The 18868-nt window shown below is 40.7% G+C and overlaps 1 protein-coding gene across 1 annotated transcript in view; it reads right to left on the bottom strand.

Moving 5' to 3' along the window:
* Positions 1-18868, bottom strand: part of LOC115225656 (G-protein-signaling modulator 2) — a 116869-nt gene that overhangs the window by 16469 nt on the left and 81532 nt on the right. Inside the window, exons 4-6 of the mRNA XM_029796572.2 lie at positions 11771-11894; positions 8796-8911; positions 1734-1998 (exon numbers count right to left, since the gene is read on the bottom strand). Coding sequence (XP_029652432.1) covers positions 1734-1998; positions 8796-8911; positions 11771-11894 — 505 coding nt within the window. The remainder of the gene's footprint in view (positions 1-1733; positions 1999-8795; positions 8912-11770; positions 11895-18868) is intronic.

An 18868-nucleotide genomic window follows, 5' to 3' on the forward strand; every position in this document is an offset into this window, starting at 1 on the left:
CAAGGCCGGCCCCTTGAAATACAGGTATAACAGAAACAGGAAGTAAGAGTGAGAGAAAGTTGTGGTGAAAGAGTACAGCAGGGATCACCACCATCCCCTGCCAGAGCCTCGTGGAGCTTTAGGTGTTTTCGCTCAATAAACACTCACAACGCCCGGTCTGGGAATCGAAACCGCGATCCTATGACCGCCTCCTTTAAATGCAGTATAGCTGTGGAAACAGCTGAAAGATTGGGTATTTTACCCTTATAGAAAAAGTTGTCAGCAGACAACCATGGAACCTCCCAGATACTGGCTGAGTAGAGTACTCTACCAATTAAGCTAAATTGTCCACTATCAGGGAGTTGCAGGTTCGAGTCCCATGACTGTCTGCTGGCAATTTTTTTCCTGTTATACAAGGGTAAAATACCCAATCTTTCTGCTGCATTCAGAATACCACTTTCTCACCTGTATGATATGATACACAGTCAACACACCCAAAACCATAAAAAAAAGCAGTATTTTTACGTATGATGTTGCTTAATATATATATATATATATCACCGTGACCGACCAGGCTATCAGATGTTGTTACACATCGCTGGTCACAATGTGCTTCGCATTGTTTTAGCCTTCAAATGACGCCACCTCACTGGCTAAGCGAGCAGGCCAACAGAAGAAAGAGTGAGAGAAAGTTGTGGCGAAAGAGTACAGCAGGGATCGCCACCACCCCCTGCTGGAGCCTCATGGAGCTTTAGGTGTTTTCGCTCAATAAACACTCACAACGCCCGGTCTGGGAATCGAAACCGCGAGTCCACTGCCCTAACCACTAGGCCATTATATATATATAATAAGAGTAAATAATAACTTTAATCGTTTTTAAAAAACCAACAATTATTTACTGGTAGATTTCGGCATGTAAATATAACCATTAACGGTAGGAACTTCTATAAAAGTTCAGTATATATATATATTGTATATAAATAAAAGAGGCAGGCAACAGGTTGCTTAGCCACATACCGAAAAAATTAGAAATAGCAGTCAAAGACTGTTTATTTCTATTTTCTACAAATGAGACTCCACATGCGACATATCCCTGTAATTCACATATGCAAAACAGAAGGAATAAATAACGTAAACAAAGTCTAATGGTAATTTGCGAACATGTTTCTAGATTAGAAATATAATAAAATAGAGATATATATTTCATGTCTTTCATCATATATATATATATATATATATATATGTGTGTGTGTGTGTGTGTGTGTGGAGGCGCAATGGCCCAATGGTTAGGGCAGCGGACTCACGGTTGGAGGATCGCGGTTTCGATTCCCAGACCGGGCGTTGTGTGTGTTTATTGAGCGAAAACACCTAAAAGCTCCACGAGGCTCCGGCAGGGGGTGGTGATCCCTGCTGTACTCTTTCACCACTCTTTCTCCCACTTTCTTCTGTTGGCCTGCTCGCTTAGCCAGCGGGGTGGCGTCGTTCGAAGGCTAAACAATGCGAACGCATTCTGACCAGTGATGTGTTGCAACATCTGATGGTCTGGTCGGTCACGTGATATATATATGTATTGGTAAAAATGGTAAGATAACAAAAGAAAGAGACCTCAATATTATGTAAATAGAGAAAATTTATCTGTAAAACAATATATCACAATTATTCGGTAACCAAGATAAAACTCTGAGTCTTGGATGCCGAGGTGGAAATCCACAACATCATCTCTTCGGTTATATGTATTAAATTTCTTAACTTACCTCTTTCGAGATGTGCAAATGTTTACTCGTAAACTGCAGCGCTTTCTCGTGGTTGCCGAGAGCTGTGTAGGCATTGCCCAGACTCCAGCACGCTCGACCCTCGCCAACCCTGTCTGCCAGCTGCTGAGCAATCTCCAGGTGGCGTAGGTGAAATTCAATGGCCTTCTCATAATCACGCAATAAGGTATATGTGTTGCCCAGACTGTAGCATGCTTGTGCTTCCAATGCTTTGTCTAGTAACTGCTTAGCAATCTGTAATGTTTTACTGTGAAATAAACAAAAAGGAAAGAATTAAATAAGTTAAGTTAAGTTAATTTTTTGGCTCAAAAAGCAAAAGTAAGGCCATGTAGGGGGACATGAGTTATGTACAGGAAGGTGTTCATGCAAAGAGTTCGGTAATTTCTGGTCAAGAGAGACTTTGAAACGAGGCGGTTGTCAGTCATGCTTCACTACTATCTCTCGTCCGGCAGCTTATTCCACACGGATCCGCAACCCGGACGGAGAAAGCCCTTCTCTTTCGGAGTGACCCTGCAGCCGACGCTCTGGAGCAGGAGTGAAGAACAGCTCTTTTGAGAGGTTACACTTTCCGCTTATGATGTTGTGAGGCCATGTAGGGGGACAGGGAGTTATGTACGGGGAAGGTGTTCATGCAAAGAGTTCAGGCCATTTCTGGTCAAGGGAGACTTTGAACCGAGTGGTCGTCGGCATCTTCACTATCTCGTCCGGCAGCTTATTCCACGGATCCGCAACCCGGATGGAGAAAGCCCCTCTCCTTCGATTGAGATGAAATCGTCGCAGATAGAGCTTTTCGGAGTGACTCCACAGCCGACGCTCTGAGAGGTTACACTTTCTGCTTATGATGTGAGCGAGAATGAGATCACCACGGCGTCTGCGTTTTTCTAGAGAATAAAGGTTGAGCGTCTTCAGCCTTTCTTCAAAACACAAATGCTTGAGACCAAGAACCATGCGGGTAGCCAGCTTCTGGACTCTTTCGAGATGATGTATGTCTTTGAGGAGATAAGAAGAGGTTTGAATCCCGTACTCCAGTATGGGTCTCACCAGCATGACATAGAGCGGTAGGAATATGGCTGCTAACGTGGAGCTGTGTTGTTGGATTACTGAACACACAAGTACATGATGCGGTTAAGTGGTGGTGGTCACTAGTGTTGTCCTGCATCTTTGTTAAAAGACCATCATCTTCATGAAAACAAGACATTTGTACTACAGAGCCAGAGGCAGTTTCAGCCGGGTTGGTATCAAAAGGGTGAAATTAATCATTTGTAAACCCTTTTGTTACCATATTTCTGCTGAGATGTTTGGTGTTTCTTTCAATTAATTTTAAATATAACAAAGAATTTAGTAAAATAATTTAGTTATCATTAAACTAGTGTTAGGAACATCAATTGTGACTAAGGTTTGGTGGAAGATTTTAATTCAAAACTTTTGAAAACAGGACATTTGTACTCAGAGCCAGAGCTGGTTTTGGCCGGGTTGGTAACAAAAGGGTTAATCTTTAGAACTATGTAACATTGTTCGAAGCCCCAGGAACAGCAACCTCTCAGACCTATCCACCTATCAATCTATTGCTCTCACAAGCATGATGGATACTCTATCTGATAAAAATAGCAGCCAAATAACTCTCTCAAATCACCCCCACCTCTATCTAAAAAAGAAACACGCAGACACGTCATGTTTGGAATGTCTTTGATCAGAATCGGACTCTAACCAAAGTTGACCTAGGGCTAAACAAAAGCAGAAACAACTTTCAACATCACACACAAAACAAAAAAAAAACAGTGGAAACAATTTAAACACCAACATTTCAACAGTGTTGATGATGATTGATGATGATGAGGAGGAGGGGAGGAGGAGGCAAGAAAGAATGTAAAAAGAAATGGTGAATTATTTTATCAAATTGAATAAACTCACAGGTAAAAATATACTCAAACTGAAAATTTTTAAGAGTGTGTGTGTGGTGTATATATATATATATATATATATATATATATATATATATATATATATATATTATAGTTGCTATCCCATGGTCTTCATGACCGAAGGTGGTCTTGATATATATATATACTTACATACAATATTAATGAAATGATGTAGCGTGAAACGATCGTACCAATTACCGGAGATATTCTTGTTGCTTATTTTGATTATAATCACCCCATGGATTTATTGGATAACACCATACAGAATTCTGGTGCATCTAACTTAAGTACCATATTCATCTGAATCTAAATTTTGCTGAACTTATATATATATATATATGGAAGCACTCCATTGGTTACGACGATGAGGGTTCCGGTTGATCCGAATCAATGGAACTGCCTGCTCGTGAAATTAATGTGTAAGTGGCTGAGCACTCCACAGACACGTGTACCCTTAACGTAGTTCTCGGGGATATTCAGCATGACACAGAGAGTGACAAGGCTGACCCTTTGAAATACAGGTACAACAGAAACAGGATGTAAGAGCGAGAGAAAGTTGTGGTGAAAGAGTACAGCAGGGATCACCACCATCCCCTGCCGGAGCCTCGTGGAGCTTTAGGTGTTTTCGCTCAATAAACACTCACAACGCCCGGTCTGGGAATCGAAACCGCGATCCTATGACCACGAGTCCGCTGCCCTAACCACTGGGCCATTGCGCCTCCACATATATATATACATATACATACATACACACACACATATATAGAGAGAGACAGAGCCAAAGAGGCAAGTGACTTATGTACACATGGCCTTGTATATAAACACACACACACACACACAGAGTACGCAAGTGTATATACATGTATACAATGAACAGAAGTGTATATTACTCATGCTAGATACACTAGCGTATACAAGAATATGCGATGCGGACAAGTATGTGTATAGTCAATGTACATAAGTGTCTATATGTGCATACACAATGTTTATGTATACACTCAGACACACACTCTATGTACACAAATACATTTACATTTATACACACAATACGGAAATGGACACGTATATGTATACATGCAAGTACAAACACACACACATGTAATAACAAGTGGAGAGATAGTTAAGCGATGACCTGAGGTGCGAGCAATAAATTAAAAAATATATAAAATATGCAGAAAAGAATACAAAAGCAAAATAAAATAAAATAAAAGATTATTAATTTGTTAATGAACAAAGTAATTAGGTTATACACACCAGAAGTAGCTTTTAAGTATTTTGCAAAATATATACATTGTGGTGGTGTTGTTGATGTTGTTGCACTGGTGTTGAAATGCGGCTTTGTGTTAATGAGAGAAACAACCCAGCACTGTCGTCATCATCATCATCATCATCATCATCATCATGGACAAGCTCTCTTCACAGTAACAAGAAATATTTTACCCAGGTGGGTCCAGGATAAGATGTTTACTTGTGTGTGAAAGGGGACTGGGGTATGTGAGAGAGAGAGAGAGGGAAGGAGGGAGACCCTTATTTTCTCCCCTTAGAAAAATGAACCAGAATTTTTCAGCCAAATGAATCAACCCCCAACCCGTGTACTTGTTTCTTTTTGAGCCTGGTATTTATTCCATTGGTCTCCTTTTGCTGAACCGCTAAGTAACAGGGGTGTAAACACACCCACACCGGTTGTCAAGAGTGGTAGGGGACAGAGATATAGACACACACACACACCACATACAGTAATTTCCAAATTACAAACCAGGGAAGCCTCTATGCTGTAACTAAACCTACTAGAAACAGCAGCTAAATGTTCCTCAAATCACACACCCTACTAACAAAATGGTCCCAGGTATCCCGATGCACAAGGAAAAGGCGGGATGGTCGTTGCTGGAATGTTTCCGATCACAGGTTGGCACAGCAACTTCCAAATTACAAACCAGGGAAGCCTCTATGCTGTAACGAAACCTGCTAGAAACAGCAGCTAAATGTTCCTCAAATCACAGATCCTACTAACAAAATGGTTCCAGGTATCCCTATGCTCAAGGAAAAGGCGGGATGGTCGTAGCTGGAATGTTTCCGATCACAGGTTGGTTTCAACAAACCCGACAGGGGGTTAAATAACAACACATTGTAGTGTATTGAGATCCTTTTGCAGAGAAAGACAAATTAGTTTAAGGGGTCGAAATGTAGTTAAAAGTTAAAAAACGGATTTTTCCTGGGAGAATGTGCGGGAGCCAATCCAAAGGTATAGTCTTCAGCGCCAGCACAGGCAGAGCTAATTATAGTAACGACAACAATAACAATGAACTCTACTAACGCACATGTGATCAAAATATTACGTTATCTTCATCAGTCTCATTAGTGAAATCTGTCTGTCTTCGTTTGCTGAGAAGAATCAATAACAACAGGAACAACAATAATTGGCAAAGGAACAGTGTGATGATGATGGTGGTGGTGATGGTGATGATGATGCTGATACCGGTTGTGATATAGTTTGGTGACAAAATGACAACAAAATAGCGTGGACTTGAAGTTGAGAACAGTAAAGTGTGTGTGTGTGAGAGAGAGAGGGGGGAGAGAGGCATAGTGAGTGAGAGAGAGGGAGAGAAAAAGAGAGAGGCATAGTGAGTGAGAGAGAGAGAGGGAGAGGGAGAAAGAGAGTGAGAGAGGCATAGTGAGTTAGAGAGAGAGAGGGAGAGAGTGAGAGAGGCATAGTGAGTGAGAGAAAGAGATAGGGAGAGAGTGAGAGAGAGTGCGAGAGGCATAGTGAGTGAGGGAGAGAGAGAGAGAGAGGGAGAGAGAGAGAAGAAGAGAGAGAGAAGGAGAGAGAGTGCGAGAGGCATAGTGAGTGAGAGAGAGGGAGAAGAAGAGAGAGAGAAGGAGAGAGAGTGCGAGAGGCAGAGAGAAAGAGATAGATGCAAAAAAAAAAAAAAAAATATAAAAAGAAGGCAGTGGTGTTATGTTGGAAGTCGAAAGCAGCAACAATGGCTTAATATATAATTGCATTGTAAGCTAATTGGTATGTTCGTTAAGTGGGAGGTGTGGCGGAGGAAGTGATGGTAGCAGGAAGTAAAGGAATGTATGTGAGAGAGAGAGAGAGAGAGAGAGCTAGAGAGAAGCAGGAAAGGTGTGGGGTGAGGCGAGAATGTGGCCAAAACAGGAGAAACACTTCTACGAAATTCAAAATTTCCTGTTTATATCCTGCCAACGTACAGTAGTGCTGTCACCAAAAAATGGTGAATCTTTGTGATTTTTGGTGTCGAATATATTTCAATATTGAATACTAGCAGAATCGCCCGGCGTTGCTCGGGTTTGTAAGGGAAATAACTATAAAGCATTTTTAGAGAGTTATAGCAAAAATAGCAAAAAAATACATTAAAAATGGGAAAAATTGATGGTAAATATTTTTTTAAATCGTAGACTCATCGTAGACGTGCGCTAATACCCAGAAGGGCTCGATATGAATCACGACTATAAGATACCCGGTTTGGGTTAAACTGCACCGCAAAATGTGGGAGTAGTTAGGAATCTAAATCATAGGAGACAGACACACAACCTCATTTTTATATATAAAGATATATATATATATATATATATATATATACTAGCAGTATCACTCGGCGTTGCTCAGGTTTGTAAGGGAAATAACTATATAAGCATTTTTAGAGATGTAAAGTATAATAGCCATCTCAATATGGCTAACCACAAAGGGGGGGGGGGGTTACTGTATCTTCTTACGTTCTGAGATTTAACAATAAATTTTTAGAAGGTTACTTCCCTTATATATGCCAAAAATGCATTAAAAATGGGAAAAATTGATGGTAAATTTTTTTTTAAATCGTAGACTCATTGTAGACGTGCGCTAATACCCAGAAGGGCTCGATATGAATCACGACTATAAGATACCCGGTTTTGGTTAAACTGCACCGCAAAATGTGGGAGTAGTTAGGAATCTAAATCGTAGGAGACAGACAGCACACAACCTCTCTTTTATATATAAAGATTTCCAATATCCACTCAACTGAACATTTTGGCCACTGAATTCACCATCATCCTCCTCCTCCTCTAATGTCCACCATCACATGGGTCAAATGGTGTTCATTCGAGGCAGATTTTCTACAGATGGGATGATCATCCTATCACTTACCCATACCTGTTCGACCTCGGCGGAATTTGAACTCAGAATGTAGCGGCAGACGAAATACGGCTACGCATTTCGCCCGGCGTGCTAACGGTTCTACCAGCTCGCTGCCTTACTCTTTTACTTGTTTCAGTCAATTGACTGTGGCCATGCTGGAGCACCACCTTTTTTAGTCGAGCAAATCGACCCCAGGACTTATTCTTTGTAAGCCTAGTACTTATTCTATCAGTCTCTTTTGCCGAACCGCTAAGTTACGGGGACGTAAAGACACCAGCATCGGTTGTCAAGCAATGTTGGGGGGACAAACACAGACACATAAATATATACACATACACATACATATATACGACGGGCTTCTTTCAGTTTCCGTCTACCAAATCCACTCATAAGGCTTTGGTCGGCCTGAGGCTATAGTAGAAGACACTTGCCCAAGGTGCCACACAGTGGGACTGAACCCGGAACCATGTGGTTGGTAAGCAAGCTACTTACCACACAGCCACTAGAATATTTATAGAATATACATGACATAGCAGAGGGATCAGTGGCATTGATAGCAAGCCATTCATCCGACCCCGAAGACATATTAACAATCAACTCTTTAGCCACAAAAATCTACATCCAAGGGAGTTAACTGGTAATTACTGGTTGTCCTAATTCTTTAGGACAAAACAGGGTGTTGTAGGAGAGAATACACTTGTTGTTAAGAGAACGGATAGATTAACCCTTTAGTGTTTAAACCGGCCATATCTAGCTAAAATAGTTAATCTGTTTTATGTTCAAACTGACCAGATCCAGGCCCTCACACCTACCCTACAATGTTATTCTACATTAAGTAATTACACCATCAAGATCTTGAAGATATGAGATAATGCACGATTAATTCAAATCAACGGGAATCAATAGGCATTATGTTTGATTGAATAATATGAACGCTAAAGGGTTAAGGGCCACTAAAATAGCAGAAAAGTTTGAGGGTCCACTTACTGATAATGTTCAGCAGCATTTTCGAATTCGCCCAGAAAAATGTATGCATTACCCAAGTTAGTGTAAGCTCTTCGCTCAGCAGATCGATCACCAAATTCTTTAGCAATTGCTAATCTCTGCAAAAAAACAATAACAAAAGTTTAAAATAAAACAGAAAGAAAAAAAAAATTTGGAGAAAAATTCAAGTAAAATAAATTTGGAATTTGATAAGACAATTATTTTCCAGGTTACTTAAATCCTTAAAAATGTTTTAGCTCGAAGGCTGCGGCCATGCTGGGGCACCACCACTGAAAAAATTATACTGCGCTGCCGTGACCAGGATTAACTATTAATAATTAACTTTGTCATTAGAATGAAAAGTGAGGCACAATGGCCCAGTGGTTAGGGCAGCGGACTCACAGTTGGAGGATCGGTTTCAATTCCCAGACCGGGCGTTGTGTGTGTTTATTGAGCGAAAACACCTAAAAAGCTCCATGAGGCTCCAGCAGGGGGTGGTGGCAACCCCTGTTGTACTCTTTCACCTCCAACTATCTATTACTCTTTCTTCTTGTTTCTTGAGTAATGCTGCGATGGACTGCCTGTCCAACTAGGAGGGGAACACATATGTCACAGAAACCAGGAAACCGGGCCCATGAGCCTGGCTAGGCTTGAAAAGGGCGCATAAAAAAAAAAGAAAAAGTATGAATATCCTCCACATATTTACGACTAACTCTCCAATTGCCAAGTGTAAGGAATTTCCTATTAGAAGTTTGTCACATGTTTATCTGACATGTACGGCAGCTTTGTAATTCCTATTAGGAAACGAAACATGTGTAATGGTAAATACATGAAGCTGATAAATTTTCCAGCTTCTAACCTTGTTACACAATAACTCTGCAAACAATATTTCCAGGATTCTCAACCCTAATGTGACTCACAACAGCAACGAACATACTGGATTGTAATAATCGAATAAAGTAAATGTACTTCAAGAGGAAACAGCTGCGATTTTACCCCACCTACATAACTATATATATATATATGTGTGTGTGTGTGTGTATGTATATATATATATATGTGTGTGTGTGTGTATGTATATATATATATATGTGTGTGTGTGTGTGTGTTTGTGTATATAGCAGGAGTGGCTGTGTGGTAAGTAGCTTGTTTACCAACCACATGGTTCCGGGTTCAGTCCCACTGCGTGGCACCTTGGGCAAGTGTCTTCTACTATAGCCTCGGCCGACCAAAGCCTTGTGAGTGGATTGGGTTGACAGAAACTGAAAGAAGACCGTCGTATATATGTATATGTTGTGATATATAATATATCTTATATATATATAATATATATATATATATATATATATATATATATATATAATGTATGTGTGTGTGTTTGTGTGTCTGTGCTTGTCCCCCTAGCATTGCTGGACAACCGATGCTGGTGTGTTTTGTCCCCCGTTACTGAGCAGTTCAGCAAAAAGACCGATAGAATAAGTACTTGGGCTTACAAAAGAATAAGTCCTTGGGTCAAGTTGCTCGATTAAAGGCGGTGCTCCAGCATGGCCGCAGTCAAATGATTGAAACAAGTAAAAGAATATATACACATATACATACACACACACACACACATATATATATATATAGACAGTTTCCGTCTACCAAATCCACTCACAAGGCTTTGGTTGGCCAAGGTGCCACGCAGTAGGTCTGAACCCGGAACCATGTGGTTGGTAAGCAAACTACTTACCACACAGCCACTCCTGCGCCTGTAAAACTTAGCAACATTATATATCATGAGCTGCACTGAACAATATAAAAAGACAGTTGTAACTTATATAGGCGAAATGACACGTAACATAGGTGAAAGAATAGAACAGCACAGGGGCGAATACACTGGAAAGAAAACAACATCAATACTCTATCAATATTTTTCTATCTCTCTATATATAAACGGCAGTTTGTCTGTCTGCGTGTCTGTCAGGTTGTACCCTCACCCTGACCATGGCTTTCAACCGATTCTGATGAAACTTGACACACACATAGCCCAATGTCATAATTCAAAACTAACGCAGCGAAAATTTTGAAAAGTTCCCCCAGTTCTGAAAAAAAATCGATAAATTCGACATGGGGTCAAGAATCAGAAACACAAACCACAGACTGTCTAGGGGACGCAACTCGACCTTTTTAACTCACATCGTATACACAGAAGTATTCGAGTGAAGAGAAGACATTGCAACCTACACATGCGCCTTCGTTCCCTAGAGGGAAAGGACTAGATTGGGATTAGTCGTTGCCTACTAGGGTCTCTTACATACCCGGGCAACGCCGGGCTATGCTGCTAGTCCTTTATATTCTTTTCTTATTTCCTTGTTTCGCTTTTTGATGCAGAATTTTATTTCTCTTCTGCACGATTTCTGTCTTGGGTTTGAGCAGGTTCCTGGTTTTTATCGGGTTGGCTATTTCAGGTGTGTAATTGGGATTGAAGTTTTTATCTTATTTTATGTCACTTCCCTGGGCATGGATTCACTGAAGCTCCGGCGTCTGGTGACGGGCTTGGTGAAGACACCCACAAAGTTGTCAACCACCTCACCAATAACAACACTGAACACCTTTTTGATCTCCATGTGTCCAACACATGTGGACATGCCTACAAAGTCAGAAAACAACACAGCTCCCATGACTTTCGGAAACATTTCTTCACGCTCAGAGTTGCTGAAGCATGGAATAAACTGCCTGCGTCAGTTGTTGACTGGGCCCTCATGCTTTCCGAAATCCGTCGAAACTACACCTGATTATATATGCACTTTAGATGAGTTGTAGTGCACCTGAGCACTGTACACAATGTTTATTATTATTATTATTATTATTATTATTATTATAAGTTCAAATCTATCTGTGAAAGAGTACAATGGAAAATGCAATTAAATTCCAGCCCCTTGGACTGCTGAGGGTTGCGAAAAGAGTACAAGTAAAATGGTAGAGGATAAATTTACCCGTTCATGGTAGTGGATGGCCTTTTTGAAATCCCCCAACAAGTAGTAGGTGTTGCCAAGATTGCCACAAGCTCGTCCCACCGATGCCATATCAGCCAGTTCTTGAACAATTTCGAGGTTTTGTCTGAAGGTAAAAAACAATGAAGAATATAATTACAATTTAATGATTTGATCATAAAACAAGTATCTCAATTTGTTGATATATATATATATCTATGTCATTTATGGGTTAACTGGCAGCATAAAGGAATGTGACACTAGAGTGCCAAAGGGAGATACTCTCTCTTTTTCTCTTTTACTTGTTTCAGTCATTTGACTGCGGCCATGCTGGAGCACTGCCTTTAGTCGAGCAAATCGACCCCGGGACTTATTCTTTGTAAGCCCAGTACTTATTCTATCGGTCTTTTTGCCGAACCGCTAAGTAATGGGGACGTAAACACACCAGCATCGGTTGTCAAGCAATGCTAGGGGGACAAACACAGACACACAAACACACACACGCATACATATATATACATATATACGACGGGCTTCTTCCAGTTTCCGTCTACCAAATTCACTCACATGGCTTTTGTCGGCCCGAGGCTATAGCAGAAGACACTTGCCCAAGGTGCCACACAGTGAGACTGAACCCGGAACCGTGTGGTTGGTAAACAAGCTACTTACCACACAGCCACTCCTATGTCTGAAAGATGATTCTTTCAAGAGAAGTTTTTTCATAAATCTATATATATAAAGCTGAAGTTGTCTGTGTGTGGCAGGTTTGGTAGCCTTCAACTAACACTATCTCCTCCGAGACCCTGCAGTGAAAGTTGACCAAAATTGAGAGTATGATAGAAGAAGGCTTACTCTTCATTCCATAGAAGAAGGCTTGCTCTTCCTTCTGTAGAAGAAAAAATTCAAATCGGACCATGTTAAGACCAAAAATTATTTACATCAAAAAGGTGCTTTTTTTCTATGAAAATCCCTATTTTTTAAACAATTTTTTGACTGCTGTGTCGCCATTTTTCAGTGTATTTCAACCAGAAAAATGTTCACTTAGAGAGAATAACAAGCTACATAATGCAAAATTTTTACTTTTCAAAAATTCCAATTCTAAAGGGTTGAAACAAACCCGAGCAACGCCGGGCAGTGGCAGGTTTGGTAGCCTTCAACTAACACTATCTCCTCCGAGACCTTGCGGCACAAGTTGACCAAAATTGAGAGTATGATAGAAGAAGGCTTACTCTTCATTCCATAGAAGAAAAAATTAAAATCGGACCATGATAAGACCAAAAATTATTTACATCAAAAAGGTGCTTATTTTCTATGAAAATCCCTATTTTTTATGATTTTTTGACTGCTGTGTCGCCATTTTTCGGTGTATTTCAACTGGAAAAATGTTCATTTAAAGAGAATAACAAGCTACATAATGCAAAATTTTTACTTTTCAAAAATTCCAATTCTAAAGGGTCGAAACAAACCCGAGCAACGCCTGGCGATACTGCTAGTTATAAAATACAATTTTTAAATTATCATAAATAACAAACAGAAGCAACAAGTTAGAAACAACTCTTTTAGTTTTGCTGGAGACATGGTAAAATGCAACCGGTCCATGTTTCAATGATGTCAGTAATAAGGGGGGTAGCGGGTAAGCAGGTGAGTGATAAATGAATAAATGGAGAGAGAGATAAATATAGAGGGATGGACGGAGAGAAAGACAGATAGATATAGAGAAATCAATGAGGAAGGATGGATGGATGGATGGATACAGAGACTGATGGATAGATGAATGGTTAAATTTATAGACATACAGAATTACTGACAGACAGATATGGATGGATGGATTAATCATCATCTTCATCATCATCATCGTTTAACGTCCGCTTTCCATGCTAGCATGGGTTGGACGATTTTGACTGAGGGCTAGCAAACCAGATGGCTGCACCAGGCTCCAATCTTGATCCGGCAGGGTTTCTACAGCTGGATGCCCTTCCTAACGCCAACCACTCCGAGAGTGTAGTGGGTGCTTTTTGCATGCCACTGGCACGGGGGCCAGTCAGGTGGTCCTGGCAACGACCTTGCTCGAATCTTTTTATACATGCCACCGGCACAGGTGCCAGTAAGGTGACACTGGTAATGATCACGCTTAAATGGTGCACCAGGCTCCAATCTTGATTTGGCAGAGTTTCTACAGTTGGATGCCCTTCCTAATGCCAACCACTCCGAGAGTGTAGTGGGTGCTTTTATATGCCACCAGCACGGGGGCCAGGCAGGCGGTACTGGCAACGATAAGGCGGCGAGCTGGCAGAAACGTTAGCACGCCAGGCGAAATGCTTAGTGGTATTTTGTCTACCGTTACGTTCTGAGTTCAAATTCTGCCGAGGTCGACTTTGCCTTTCATCCTTTCGGGATCGATAAATTAAGTACCAGTTATGCACTGGGGTCGATATAATCGACTTAATCCATTTGTCTGACCTTGTTTGTCCCCTCTGTGGTTAGCCCCTGGTGGGTAGTAAAGAAATAGGTATTTTGTCTACCGTTACGTTCTGAGTTCAAATTCCGCCGAGGTCGACTTTGCCTTTCATCCTTTCGGGGTCGATAAATAAAGTACCAGTTATGCACTGGGGTCGATGTAATCGACTTAATCCATTTGTCTGACCTTGTTTGTCCCCTCTGTGTTTAGCCCCTTGTGGGTAGTAAAGAACTAGGTAGTGGCAACAACCTCGCTTGAATCTTTTTACACATGCCACCGGCACAGGTACCAGTAAGGTGACGCTGGTAACAATCACGCTCAAATGGTGCCTTTTACGTGCCACCAGCATGGAAGCCAGTTAGCCACTCTGGCAACGATCACACTCGGATGGTGCTCTTAGCACCCTACTAGCACGGGCACAAGTGCCAGTAAGGCGACGCTGGTAACGAGAGACAAATACCTGGATGGCTAAATAGATATAAAGACAGATAGATAGCTGGAGGATTGGAAGAGTATTAGCAAGAATTTATATGAATGAGCCAAACACTTCTACCAGCATCACAGTTAATTCTATGACTACAAGAAAGTGAAGTGGGTAAATGGATAGACAAAGTGACAGGTAGACTGCTAGAATGGATGAATGGATAAATTTATATATAGGCGCAGGAGTGGCTGTGTGGTAAGTAGCTTGCTAACCAACCACAAGGTTCCGGGTTCAGTCCCACTTCGTGGCATCTTGGGCAAGTGTCTTCTGCTATAGCCCCAGGCCGACCAATGCCTTGTGAGTGGATTTGGTAGACGGAAACTGAAAGAAGCCTGTCGTATATATGTGTATATGTTTGTGTGTCTGTGTTTGTCCCCCTAGCATTGCTTGACAACCAATGCTGGTGTGTTTATCTCCCCGTTACTTAGCGGTTCGGCAAAAGAGACCGATAGAATAAGTACTGGGCTTACAAAAGAATAAGTCCCGGGGTTGATTTGCTCGACTAAAGGCGGTGCTCCAGCATGGCCGCAGTCAAATGACTGAAACAAGTAAAAGAGAGAGAGAGAGAGAGAGAGAGACAAGAGAGAAAGAGACGTATACATATGTGGATAGTTAGAGAGATGGAGGGATGGATGGACAAATAAATAGTTTGATGGATAAATAAATATACAGACAAGCAAAGAGAGAGAGGATAAGAGATACATAGGTAGATACTTGGCGGGTAGATAAATAGATAGAGAGATAAACACATATGTGGATGGGTAGACAAAAGGTAAACACACGAATGATAGAGGCCAAGCATTAGTTAGATACAAACTGTCTGTGTGTGTGTGTGTGTGAGAGAGAGAGAGAGAGAGAGAGAGAGATAGAAAGATCAAGCAAGCATGATAGATAGATAGATAGATAGATAGATAGATAGATATATGGATAGACAGACAGACAGAGAGATAGACAGACAGATAGATAGATAGACAGACAGAGATAAATAGATAGACAGACAGACAGGAGGCAGACAGATAAATAGATAGATAGATAGGTAGATGGATGGATAGATAGATAGGTAGATGGATGGATAGATAGATAGACAGAGACAGATAGATAGATAGGTAGATGGATGGATGGATAGATAGATAGATAGATGGAGAGATAGATAGATAGATAGATGGATAGATAAATAGATAGATAGATAGATAGATAGATGGAGAGATACATAGATAGATAAATAGATAGCTAGATGGAGAGATAATTAGCTAGCTAGCTAGATAGATAGATAGACAGATAGACAGATAGATAGGCAAAGGAGTGGTAATTAGATAAATACACATTGGAGAGATAGACGGAGAGATGCAGAGGCTGATAGGTGGAGAACGTTTAAGCATTTCCAACACAATGTTGTCGCAGCTTATCACAGCAAGTTTATGACAAGATGTGTTTGTAAGAGTCGTCTAGTGGTCTACAGCCACTTGACCAGGTCCTTGTACAACTTTAACCAACGACCGCGGAGAGGGCGAGAGACAATGAAAATGTTAAACAGATGACAGGAGTCCAGAGATTCTTACACAACATCTAAGACTGAGTTGGTGTGTGTGTGTGTGTAAGAGGGTGGGCGTGGGTAGAGAGGCAATCAAAGAATATATTTTCAACACTAGACTTCACACTTGAGCAATGAATCAAACCAACAAAGAAAACGGGTAAAAACAGAACTTAATTAGGGGTGGGTTGATAAGTGGGATGACAGGAAGGTGGTGTGTGAACATTGATGGTTTCTGATGGTGGCCCAGTGGTCCCCGCAAGTTCGGAAAAATGAGCAAAGGTGATTAGGATCAAACTGATAACGGCTGACTGCTATTTACTCTTACTCTTTTACTCGTTTCAGTCATTTGACTGCGGCCATGCTGGAGCACCGCCTTTAGTCGAGCAAATCGACCCCGAGACTTATTCTTTGTAAGCCCAGTACTTATTCTATCGGTCTCTTTTGCCGAACCGCTAAGTAACGGGGACATAAATACACCACCATCGGTTGTCAAGCAATGCTAGGGGGAAAAACATAGACACACAAACATACACACATATATATATATATATACATATATACGACAGGCTTCTTTCAGTTTCCGTCTACCAAATCCACTCACAAGGCATTGGTTGGCCCGGGGCTATAGCTGAAGACACTTGCCCAAGATGCCACGCAGTGGGACTGAACCCGGAACCATGTGGTTGGTTAGTAAACTACTTACCACACAGCCACTCCTGCGCCTATTTATTTATTTTATCAAATTCTGAAAAATATGAAAAGCAAATATCGACTATAGGTGTAGGAGTGGCTGTGTGGTAAGTAGCTTGCTTACCAACCACATGGTTCTGGGTTCAGTCCCACTGCGTGGCACCTTGGGCAAGTGTCTTCTACTATAGCCTCGGGCCAGCCAAAGCCTTGTGAGTGGATTTGGTAGACGGAAACTGAAAGAAGCCCGTCGTATATATGTATATATATATGTGTTTGTGTGTCTGTGTTTGTCCCCCCAACATCACTTGACAACCGATGGTGGTGTGTTTGCGTACCCTGTAACTTAGCGGTTCGGCAAAAGAGACTGATAGAATAAGTACTAGGCTTACAAAGAATAAGTCTCGGGGTCGATTTGCTCGACTAAAGGCGGTGCTCCAGCATGGCCACAGTCAAATGACTGAAACAAGTAAAAGAGTATGGTAGGATTTGAACTCAGAACATAGTGATTGAAATAAATATCACAAGACATTGTTTTTGTTGCTCCACCAATTCTGCTAGCCACTGCAATCAGCTGACAGAATAGATTAGGGTTACTGTAGTAGTAGTAATAATAATAATAATAATGATTTCAAATTCTGCCACAAGGGCAGCAAGTTCAGGGGAAGGGATAAGTCGATTACATCAACCCCAGTGCTCAACTGGTACTTATTTTATTAAACCTGGAAGGATGAAAGGCAAAGTTGACCTCGGCGGCATTTGAACTCAGAACATAAAGATAGATGAAATACTGCTAAGCATTTTGTCTGGTGTACTAATGATTCTGACAGTCAGTACCCTAATAATAATAATAATAATAATGATGATGATGATGATATGATGATGATGATGATGATGATGATAATAAGGATAATAATAATAATCATAATGATGATGATAATAATAATAATAATAATGATAATGATAATAATGATGATGATGATGATAATAATGATGATGATGATAATAATAAAAAAAATAATAATAAAAATAATAATAAAAAAAATTTAAATAATAATAATAATAATAATAATAATAACCCGAGTGTCACTCTCAAGGCATGCACTGCTCTCTCACTCAATGATAATAATAACAACAAGAGCACTCAGAGAGCATAAATCTCTGCCAAGGCAACACCAACGTCCTCTCAATGATTAACCAGAGAAGATTTTTAAAATAGAATATCTGAAATAAACTTGACTGCTCTCACAAATGAGAATTCTAAAAATGAACCTGACAGCTCTCAAAAATTAAGTAAAAACAAACAGGAGAAATAATCCAGAATCCTTGTCTGGTACCAGATCGATTCCAAAATCTCATCAGTTCGTGCCAGTCACGAGGCCAAACATCCCTGAAAGTTTCACAAGGAGGCTGTTCTGTTGATTGGATCAACTGGAACCCTCATTGTCATATGAGGGTTCCACATATGGCTGTGATGTACATGTCTGATATACCTTTATCAGACGGGTAGTCATGATGGGTATATTAAGCTTTGTAAATTTATACCCCAGTGTCACTTTGATGGTGTGTGTGGATCTCTCACTCAGTAATGCTAATAATGATAATAATAATAATAAATTCCCTGATGCAGTACCAGGCAGTGGCTCTCATGGCTTCTGATCTTAACTGATTGGAAGTGTTACCATGTACATTGTTTTGTCTTGGTATAAAAGATGGGCTACAGCAAATATTCTGCTCAATACCACAGATTTGCTTGTCAGTTGTTTGACCTTAACCAGTTGAGCATGTCCCTTAGTGGCTGACGATATGTGCATCTCTGATCACGAGCAGAAGTAGTGGGGGAGCATCATAGCCATGTGTTGAGAAGGATTCTTTGGGGTTTGAATAATTCATCTCTGGAAACAGGTGTATCATTCTTCATCCTTAAACAACCTTTAT

This window comes from Octopus sinensis, linkage group LG28, assembly GCF_006345805.1.
Source record: "Octopus sinensis linkage group LG28, ASM634580v1, whole genome shotgun sequence".
Taxonomy (NCBI): Eukaryota; Metazoa; Mollusca; class Cephalopoda; order Octopoda; family Octopodidae; genus Octopus; species Octopus sinensis.